This window comes from Plectrocnemia conspersa, unplaced genomic scaffold (genome assembly GCF_051122295.1).
Source record: "Plectrocnemia conspersa isolate PC_06_02 unplaced genomic scaffold, ASM5112229v1 ptg000008l, whole genome shotgun sequence".
Classification (NCBI taxonomy): Eukaryota; Metazoa; Arthropoda; class Insecta; order Trichoptera; family Polycentropodidae; genus Plectrocnemia; species Plectrocnemia conspersa.
In genome coordinates this window covers 20,679,238-20,690,447 of record NW_028277172.1, presented here as the reverse complement: position 1 = coordinate 20,690,447, position 11,210 = coordinate 20,679,238, and the positions used below count along the sequence as shown (strand labels likewise).

Here is an 11,210-nt window from a genome sequence, read left to right as displayed (position 1 = left end):
TATCACATGTAAATGTATATATTACTACAAAAGGTACGTATGGAAAATTCAAAATCATATCATTTTTCTAAGACCTGCCAGAAATTATATTTTCACCGGTAAAAACATATATCTACAAGTGAAAGTACATATTTAAAAAAATTCAAGATAGGTTTTTTTAATTTTCTTTAAAGATTAACTCGAGAATTTCTGGTTTAGAATCAGAGACGTTATTTTAACTTTTTCTAGGGAGGGGGGACATGCATTTTTCTGGCCAAACTAGCTTTCAAATTAAATAGGCAGCTATTAAAATCTGTGATAATAATTTAAATATCTATATAAATACATATAATAAATATTGAGTTGGGATTTCAAGTATTTCTTCGAAGATAAATTTACCAACACAATCAAACGTATACATGCATGTCACGTATTCTGAGATGCATTTGCGAACGGATACAACAGCCACACGCACGCATGCTTTGCACCTCATTCTCGCTCTTTGAGAAGCAATAAAGAAAGGACTGAGTCGTGTTACGCACTTTCTCACTCACTCTTGTCACTCAGCACGCAACCGAGCGAAAGGGGAAATAATTTATCGACAGTAACAGTAACTACCAAATCTGTCTATTCTTCAGTTTGTATTGTTGAGCCAATGATCTCTTTTATTTTCAGCAAGGAAATTTCACTTATTATTACATGTTGATCCCAAGTATAAACAATTAAAGTGATATTTACAAATATTCCAGTTTTAAATCACTAATCTTTGCACAGTAACACACGAATTTATTTGACACAGTAAGGGAAAGATTCAGAAATTCCAGACAAAAAAAGACGTAATTTGTTGTGTAATAGAAATTTATATATTTATTGAACAAATAAATTATTTTTATTCATTTTAAATTTTGATTTGCAAAAATAGATAATTTTAAGTAAGTGTTAATTAAGTAGTTTTTAAATTAGGTATTTAAAGCTAAATGGTTAAACATATTATCATTGTATTGATACATTTTTATTAATTTGTTTTTGTTTTAATTGGAGATATTATTTTGATTTAATATATTTTAGCTGACCATTTTTATATCAAATGTATTTTGAATATTATAAAATAACAACTATTAGTTAAATATCGCTAATGAAATGTTGAATTGTAAGTTGGCGGTATCGCGTGAATGCCGCGTTCGCCGATCGTGCGCCCCGTACTTGACCCGCCCCTCGCCCCGCGCCCTCTCTCCTTCCCTCCCCCCGCCGCTCGCCGCTTGTTGTGATCTAAGATGGCCGGTGGGGCCGTCGCCGCCCCAAGCCTCGATCGCTCTCGTCGCCAGCGCCCGAGCCCCCAGGTAAAGAAACTCGCTCGGCCGAAGCCCGACGCCCGAGCCGAGGGTCTCCGACGTTCCGCGGTTCGCCGCCCCTTCGCCCCTTCGCCCCTTCGCCCCTTCGCCCCTTCGCCCCTTCGCCCCTTCGCTCCGTCGATCCTTCGCTCCGCCGAGGACGCGAATGGCGACGATGCGGCGGGGGGCGACAGCTCGGGACACGCGCGGAGCCTCCGCTGCCTCGGAGCGGAATCTCACGACCGCGCGTCGCCGCTTCCGACGTCATGCGCGCCGAGGACGCTGTTTACGGGTCGGTAACCTAAAACGGCGTCCTCGCGACTTGCGCCACTCTTCCCGCATCGACCGTCCTTCCATTTTTTTTCATTCATTTCATCGTTATGAATAATATTTGTGACAGTCGAGTGTCACGCCTTTCCGTCGGGAATGAAGTTTATCGAGTAGCCCAGTGGTATCCTCCTAGTGCTCCTGACATACTCGGTGTTCTAATGTCTTCGGTGAAATTTACTCTATATTTTTTCCTCCTAACGAAAATGTCATTTATAATTGTATATCAATTTCACCTACAACTATTTCTAATAAGTTTATCGCATATTCCATATTCATAAAATTCCAACCGGAATTCTGTGAACTTGTACCCTACATTACTTTCTAGTTGTCCTTCAACACCGCCATACTCTTACAACTATAGATTACAACAAAAAAGAGTGATACTTTATGAATTACTTCTGCCAATGAGCAGTTTTGCGACAATTTCATTTCGAAATATGTTTCAATCTGCGGGTCTAACAAATTTAATAGCATCTTAATCACCAGGTTATAAGAGCTAATGTGGGTCAAATTAAATTTGTGGCTTTGTATGAACTCCATGTGCTGTGCTCGAGGGAAAAAATAGTCATTCCGTAGATGGCAACACAATAGGCTTTAGTTTTTGCAAATAGATTTTACCTGATCCATCAGTTAAGTCCATGATTCTCAATCTTTTTGAGGTCATGGAACACTATACTGACATTTTTTGTGCAGACGCTCAACGATAAAAGGACATGCTTGCAAAAATAACTCCACTATTGAAGAAAAAAAGGGAATTTAATTCACGGGCCAAAGTGTTACTTTTATAAAATACCAATATTGATTTAAAAATCACTTAAAATTAATGCGATCTTTGCAGATTTCACTAATATTTCCCAGTATATATCGTTGAAAATCATGCTTCGCAAACATATGATAATGTGTAATGATAAAGATCCAAGTATTCATTTTTCAATAGTATTTTCGATGAACAATTTTAATCCACTTCTTCGTTTAGAGTAAAACTGCTATCCAATCAAATTGTTCAGTGTTGGACAACGGAAAATATTTCATCTACATCTCTCTTCCATAGTAAAAAATATTTTTCATTGCACATAATTTATCAGCCGATGTTAGAATGTTTCCATTGTTTTCTTGCATACTTATATCGACAGTATTAAAGTAAGCAAAAATATTCATTTCTTAATTGCGACATACAATTTAAAACCTTTCCACGCGACAACCGCCTCGCTTCTGTATGAAGAAGTAAACATTCGTAATCTGTGTCCATTTATGAACAAAGTTATCTGAAAATTTTGCTTTTCGTCTGTCTCATTTTAATAAAATTAACTATGGAAACTACTCGATCCAATACTTCGTTTAATTTCTTAGGCATTGTCTTTATGACAAGTACTTCTCAGTACAAGAAACAGTAATGAAATATTATATTTGGATTGATCGTTTTCGCTCAAGTCACAAATCCTTTGATTGTTCCCACCGTAGATGCTGCTCCGTCAGTACAAATACCGACATATCAAATAAGTTGTACGCCATGAAAGTTTTTTGCAACATAACATAAAAATTGCTTTATTATTTTCTCTTCATAAATAAATCGTACAAAGCCTAAGAGTTCCACCTTGCCACTTACACTCCTGTTCATAAGTTATGGGACAAGCAATTTTTTGAGCATGACTTTTTTCAAAAAAGATTAATAAATAAAAAGCTATAAATGCAGAATTATTGTAAATTTAAATATTTATTATAAGAAATAGAAAAATAAAAAAACTTGCATTAAAACACAAAAAACTATTTTCGTCAAAAGGCAAATTTTGGTCATCTGATCCACAATTTTTTTAACCGTTTCCGTAGATATAGCTTTCCGCTTTTTTCTAACACTAGTTACACGTTGATCTCTAATTTTCCTGTCCAGCTCATCCCACAGCAACCCGATAGGATTTCGATCGGGCGATTATGATGGCCAAGTCATATTTTTTAAAAAGTTTTCTTACCTCCAAATATTGTAAAAACTGTCTATAAAGAGTGGAAGATCATTATCTTGCTGAAAGACGAAACCTGAGCCAATCAGTTCAAGTCCTGCAGGCACCAACAACTGATCTAACATTATTTTTATAATGCGAAGGGCGTGTAAACAAGTTCACCTGCAACTGTTCTTTCAATGTTGCAAGGAAATGTCATTAATTATTCTTTGAATCGTGTCATCAGATACGGGAATCTTCAAAATTTCACATAATTGTCACTAATTCACGGAAGGCATGTAAAATAAGAGATTCTGCTAATGTATGTGGCTTTAATTTTAATGCTACTAAATCAGCAATTTTATACGACACAAGTTGAGAGCTTTTTCAATTACTTTCAATGATTTTTCAAATTGTTTTCTTTGTTTATTTTGCGTTTCCATAAACCTTTTGAAGTACAGTAAACCCCCTAATAACCCGGTAAATTGCGGACGTGGTATTTTGGTACATGTTACTTTATGTGTGAGCAAGCTGAAGGGAGGAGATTTCACCACACGCAATACGTATTGCAAAAAATTGTATAAGTATTTTCTAGTCCCCAAATAGCACGTCACCAATTTACCGTGTTATTGGGGGTCTACTGTATTCTTTATTTTTTGATTAAAGATTTTAGTGGATGTGGATATTTTCTTTTTCATACAACACAGAGAGGAGTTAAAAATCTGTATATATCCAGTCTGGCTAAATCCGAATTTTAAATATTCTTCGTCATACAAGCCGTTGATATCAAGGCGAGATTTCTTTATGATGAAATTGTCCATTATCTTTAATAAAAAATTAATTGATAATCTGGTGCAATAATTACATAAATTTATTTAATTGAAAATATCGAATCAATATGATTATGGAAATTAGCGAAATAAACCACATTAACTGCTCAGAATTCATATGTGAACTGTACAGCGTGATCATCTGTGCTGCACAAGCACACCAATGTGCCAACGGACACAGTTTGTTTATCGGTAGTACTGGTTCGGAATAGATCGTATGTTTTCGTGTAATATTGGGCACGTGCACTTACTTCTTAATGTGCTGATTGAAACTCGCAATGGTAGCCGACATAAAACTGAAGAATTCCAAAATAATTTTACATTATTGATTTTTCTTTTGCAACAATTTATATTTGTGTATTTTATTTTTTCGCTGAACGATTGAGAACCGTGTTAACAGTAAATAATTCTGGTTCTTCGAAATTACTGATTTCACACTTTGTATTTAGGTCGCAATAATTATTAATAAAAATGCAAAAATGTCAAAACAAAAAAATTGCTCATCGAATCAATTTCTTCATCTAATGAATAGACTGGATGATTAATCAATTTTCTTATAATTCAAAAAGTAACCATTGGATAAAACAAAAATATGTATATGTTGTAATCAGATGTGCGTAATTCAATTTTGCTTTAGTCAAACGATTCGGTACAATGTGTTGAAGTGTAAAGTAGATTCCTGCTCAGATGAGCTTAAACAAAATCCCAACATCGCAGTATATACGAGTTTCGTCCTCGTTTCCCGCATACAAAGCATTAATTAGACCAGCGTTTTTCAACCTTTTTACGCCTGCTAACTATTATTGTATATTGTTTATTAGTTTTTAATATTATATTATAACAGGTCGACATAACAAATAAATAACGGTCTTATTGCGAATACAAACAAAATTTTTTGTTTATTGAAATAATCGGAAACCAAATTATTTGTTAAAAAAGAAAGCAATATTTCATTTTAAAAATTAGTGCAAAATCTGCTGTTGCGTCGTTAATATTATTTCAGAGAGACAAAGCGCTGCATTGACATCTCTTTACATCTACTGTTTCCCTTTTTTGTGTTGTGAAATTTATCTTATCTTTTAATTATTTATATATTATTTTTTGAAATGCTGAAATTACTCACATTTCTGAGTAAATCTTTCGTAACTGTGGACTTTTTCTATCGATTTTAATATCTGCTATTATTTTTTGAGCATGCCGAGTTGTAGTAATTACAACATTGCTTTATTGACCATAAGCCAACATCAATAGCATTTTTTCTACAACAAGTTTTATATAAAGAGTAAACATTAAACTATTATATATTAAAATATGACGCATTTTTATTTTATATGTTTTTAAATCTAAAATAAATTTTTATTCTTGTTTTCTCTTATAATTTACATAAATGTATGCACTATAATTTTTTAGGACACAATTTTTATTAATATAGTCACATCAGCTGTTAATGTGAATAAATTAACCAAAAGTTGTATATTAGTGCATTCTAAAACTTGATGGTTCAAAGAGAATAGCTTCAACACACTTTTGTAAATTTTTAATGTTGTATCTTTTAGGGCTGAACTGCAGACTTATTATTATAAATATATTTTTCATTCTTAAAATTTTACGAATATTTAAAGACAATATGACATTGATTTATGATGTGAACACTAAACTTGCAGTGCCCTTGTTTTTAATTATGCTTTTCTTTTCATTTTTGGCATAGGCATTTTAAAATAGGCAACAACCGTTCGCTGACAGACAGTTAAAAAACGCTGAACTAGATAATTTTCGAATATTTCTTCAATATCATGTCTATTCAAATCTTTAAATGAATTAATCTGGTTTTATACTATAAGAAAAAATTTTATCCCTCGGTGGGACGTGATTACTTCTTGTGATTATTTCCAACAGGCGCTAAAATTTATTTCGAATACTGATGGACTACATCGAGTTGCGAAATATATTCTCGGAGGTTTCGAGGGAAGTACTTCTATCGAGGCAGTGTTCCTTGACATTGCTAAAGCTTTCAGTCAAATTAATACAGTGGTGCCTTGACTTACGAGTTTAATTTGTTCCGTATGTCAAATCAATATTACCCATTGAAATGAATTGAAATGGTAAATACATACTACCTAAATTTAATGATTTTTTAGTTACACAATAAGTTTATTTGCTCGTATGTTGAGTCTAATTTAAAAAACAAATGCTCATATCTCAAATAACTCGTTAATTGAGATTCGGCTGTACTCATTTTTTGAATGGTAGAATTTTTAGTATGAAAATTCAAAACTGCGTGTTCTTTGTGGCCACTTTTAAATCATTTGCGATTTAAAATATTCACAATTTCCCAACTTAACCTCGTAGAAACCATATCACGAATGTTCTATGTTCCTGAACAGTAAGATTACCTTCTAAAATTAAATATCTATTATTAATCCAAAATATAATTTCTTTCGATAAATATAAACGTTTTAGGCACGTCCTGTTTAAACTTATTTTTAACTATCTGAAAATATGATAATCTGATCTGGCACAAAATCAAAAAAGTAGTCCTGTTTCGAATTGTCGTCCATCCCGAGCTTTTAAATCTTGCCTTGGTAATTTTCGATACATGCGGACTGATTGCATTAAAACTGCTATTATTGATGAAGAAGTTGTGTATTATCAGATATTTTTATTAATGAAATTTAATCTGTTATATAGTGGATTTTGTAACTCCATAACTAATATAATCCAACACTTTTCTCGTAAAATATATAAAAATTATGTTGTTACAGATCGTCTCCCGAAATGTCGCTCTGAAGTGTGAGGGCAAATAGTGATGGTCCTTGTCCTAGTGATTAACTGCGGCATCGACGATCAGTCGACATGACGGACACTCGAAGGAGAGTGAAACTTTACGCGCTGAATTTGGACCGGCAGTGGGACGACCGGGGCACAGGTCACGTCAGCTGCAATGACAAGCCCAAGGGTACCGTCTTGGTGGTCAGGGCTGAAGTGGATCACTCGACGCTTTTAGAGAGCAAGATACATCCCGAAACGGCCTACCAGAAGCAACAAGATACTCTGATAGTGTGGTCTGAGGGTGAAGGCTTCGACTTGGCTTTGAGCTTTCAAGAGAAGGCGGGCTGCGATGAGATCTGGGAGAAGATTTGTCAGGTATTTGGATGATTTATTTTTCGAGTGTATTCAACGGAAATGTTAATTTTAAAGTAAAAAAAAAATGAAAATATCGTTGCTGTAAAGTTTTAAATAACTCATACTGAAAATATTATCGATGACTATGTACTGATCGATTATTTTTCCAGGTACAAGGCAAAGATCCGTCCGTCGAGATCACTCAAGATGTCGCCGAAGAGTCTGAAGATGAACGTTTCGAAGAAATGCCTGAAAATTCACTGCCGGTCGTGTTGCCGGCGGTCGAGTTGTCTCGATTGGAGGAGATAAAGAAAGTCATTACGAGCTGCCTCGCGTCGCCCCAGAAAGAAAAACTGGCGATGGCCTTAGAGTCTGAAAACTATATTAAAAAACTTCTTAATATATTTCACATGTGCGAAGACTTAGACAATTTAGATGGGCTGCATCATCTGTACGAAATATTTAGGTTTATATTCCTTTTGAATCAGAACGGATTGTTCGAGACCATGTTTTCCGAAGATTTGATATTCGACGTGGTAGGGTGCTTAGAGTACGAATCGAACAGCTCCCCGCCGAAAAAGCATAGGGAGTACTTGCGCGAGTTGGCCAAGTTCAAAGAAGTCATTCCGATCAAAAATCTGGAACTTTTGGCCAAAATTCACCAGACTTACCGGGTTCAGTACATTCAGGACGTCATATTTCACACGCCCTCCGTGTTCGAGGAGAACATGTCGAGCGCCCTTTCCACTTTTATATTCTTCAACAAAGTCGAAATCGTGAAGATCATCGAAGACGACAAGCGATTCCTCGCCGACCTTTTCAAGCAGCTGACCGACGAGAAAATTTCGAATGTCAAGCGGCGAGACCTAGTGCTGTTTTTAAAGGAACTGTGTAGCTTTTCGCAAAACCTGCAGATTCAAGACAAAGATACTTTTTACAAAATTTTAGTTTCGTTAGGGATATTGCCCGCGTTAGAGATTACGTTAGGGGTAGGCGACCAAAAAACGAAGACTGCTTCGATAGATATTCTCACCTTCATTGTGGAGTTTTCGCCGTCTGTCGTCCGAGACTACACTCTCCAGCAGGAGAATCAAGATGATGTACGTTTCTACTCTGTTTGCGACCGATCGATCGCGCACGTTCAGAATCGAACTTTTATGACTTTTGTGTTTTTAGGAGCAGTTACTTTTAAATATAATCATAGAACAAATGCTTCAAGATCACGATCCGGAACTGGGCGGCGCCGTTCAGCTCATGGGGGTCTTGCGCACGTTGCTCGACCCCGAAAATATGTTGACGTCTCCGAACAAGTCGGAGAAGGCCGATTTCTTAAACTTTTTCTACAAACACGGATTACAAACGTTAATAGGTACGATTCGATTTTAATAATGATCAATCATTGACTTTTTAACATTTCTTCATTTGTTTTCAGCTCCTTTACTCTCTTACACGTGTGAAGAGGCACCTTCGCATGAAGAATATCATACCGTGCAACTACTCGGATTGGTATTGGAGCTGATGTCCTTCTGTGTAGAACATCATACGTATCATATCAAAAATTGTGTAATTAATAAGGTAAACTATATGCTTACTTATCTATATTGCTACATTTATTAGCATGACGAAGTTGTTTAAATACCATGTGTTAAGAGTGACATCATTGTGCCGTTTTTAAAAAGGATTTTCTTTTACAGGATTTACTTCGGAAAGTTTTGGTTCTTATGAAATCCACACACACTTTTCTCGTATTAGGCGCACTCAGAGTAATGAGAAAAATAATAGCACTCAAAGATGATTTTTACAATCGGTATATAATCAAAGGGAATCTGTTTGTGCCTGTTATCGAAGCTTTTATTAAAAATAACGGAAGGTAATGAATTTTTAAATTATAACGAATTAGTGCATGAAATATAAATGTATTATTCTGTTTTTAGATATAATTTGTTAGATTCGGCAATATTAGAATTATTCGAATTCATCAAAGCTGAAGATATCAAATCGTTATGTTTACACGTCATCGAACAATTTGGTAAAATGCTAGAAGACGTTGAATACGTTCAGACTTTCAAGACGCTCATGAAGAAATATGAGCAGCATCAAGAGAAATCGAAAGACAGGGACAGAGGTATGTATATACGATTGCTTAAGAGATTCGTCAGAGTGTGTGCAATAACCTTTTAATAATTCGTAGATTCAATAACTGGCGTGGCGGAAGGAGTGGTTCCGAGTATACTTAGAGCGCCTCGAAATCGAAGGGATCCCAGGCAATTGGAAGAAGAAGAGGAGAGCTGGTTCGAAGACGAAGAAGCGTACGAAGGAGTGATTCCCGAAGATGATTCTGTCGTACCGACGCCTCCTCCCGCTACACCAAACGCAATCTCTGAAACTGATTTAGGTATGACAGTTTGTTAATAATTGTTTTTCATGCCGGCGTTTCATGATTAATTTGCTATTTGTAGGTAAATTAATAGACAAGAAAAACGATATGGCAATTGTGAGTGCTGTAAACGGTCCTCGTACTTTAACACCGAATTCGCCTCCGCTACAAGCAGCTCCTACTGCCAATTCTTCCGAAGAAATACAATTAGCCGAACCTAAACTCTTCAATAAGGTATTCTATTTGATACTTTTTAATTATGTTTAGTTTGAAATTGGTTTGTAAACTAATGACACTTTTTGTAGGGTCTCGTCGATTATGAAGGAGATTCGGACGAGGAGGAGGACGCTCCCGTTAACGGTGCTGAAGATACTGTCGTTGCTGGGACTCCCATCGTGACGGTGGAGCCTTCGACGAGTCCGCCGCTCACTCCGCCTCCCGAAGACGCACCCGATAGTCCGACTCAGTTAGCTAAGCGTCCGCGACTCTCGTAACCATCTCTAGTAGTTAAAAGCGACGACGACGATGCTATTATAATCTACTGTGTAGTTCCTCTGAAGTAAGTCCATTTGTTTGCGAAGCGAGGCCAACAAAGGCAGAGTATAATTCATATATAATACTTGTCGTGGAACTGTTGAATTTAGTATTTCGCACCTATTGATTAAGAAAATAAATTGATGTGAATATACTGAATTATTTATTACTTTTCTAATCGGTTTGCCAGAGGTTGGTAGTCTTTTGTATAGTAGGTATAAATAAATAACTTGTTTATATTGAGAATTTTATTTTTAATAGTAATGTTTTTTTTAAATAACGAGACCTGCAAATTGTACATTATACACTAATCACACCTACGCGAGTGAGTAGTTTTACTTTAATTTTTCGTTCAATTTGCAGTCTTCGAATATACACCTTAGTTGTTAAGTCACTTAAATAATTAATTAATAGTCGTCGGTGAAGAGTGCAGTTTTTTTGTTGTTAAATACATGAAATCTAGGAGTACAAATTGTTAAATATTAGAATTCTCCTAATAAATAAAAATATTTCATTGATGTATTTTCGTTTTTAGTTGATGTGAATTAACAAAATCCATTGTATATATTTTTTTATAATATATCATCTTCCATTTCTAATTAATGTGCAAAAACAAATATAATAAATATTATAGTATACCTTGTATTATATTTCTATTCCTTATAAGAACCCGATAGATTTGAATCTTAATATTGAACACTTCACACAAGTATAGTAAATTTTTCGCAACATACGGTAATTTATAATATCGCCCAACGTTCAGATCTACTTC

The 11,210-nt window shown here is 35.3% G+C and overlaps 1 protein-coding gene across 2 annotated transcripts; it reads left to right on the top strand.

The window, feature by feature from the left end:
* The first annotated feature begins 1,240 nt into the window (after positions 1–1,240).
* On the top strand, positions 1,241–11,081 carry flfl (serine/threonine-protein phosphatase 4 regulatory subunit 3 flfl). Of its 2 annotated transcripts, none has more exons than XM_088189354.1 (10): positions 1,241–1,319; positions 7,167–7,548; positions 7,698–8,627; positions 8,710–8,896; positions 8,960–9,102; positions 9,222–9,397; positions 9,462–9,652; positions 9,719–9,922; positions 9,987–10,138; positions 10,210–11,081. In XM_088189354.1, the coding sequence occupies exons 2-10, from the start codon at positions 7,258–7,260 to the stop codon at positions 10,396–10,398; spliced, it is 2,463 nt and encodes an 820-aa protein (XP_088045480.1). In that variant the 5' UTR covers positions 1,241–1,319; positions 7,167–7,257; the 3' UTR covers positions 10,399–11,081. The 2 variants fall into 2 exon arrangements, with proteins under 2 accessions (XP_088045480.1, XP_088045479.1); XM_088189353.1 differs by having other exon boundaries at positions 8,704–8,896.
* Positions 11,082–11,210: the final 129 nt, after the last annotated feature.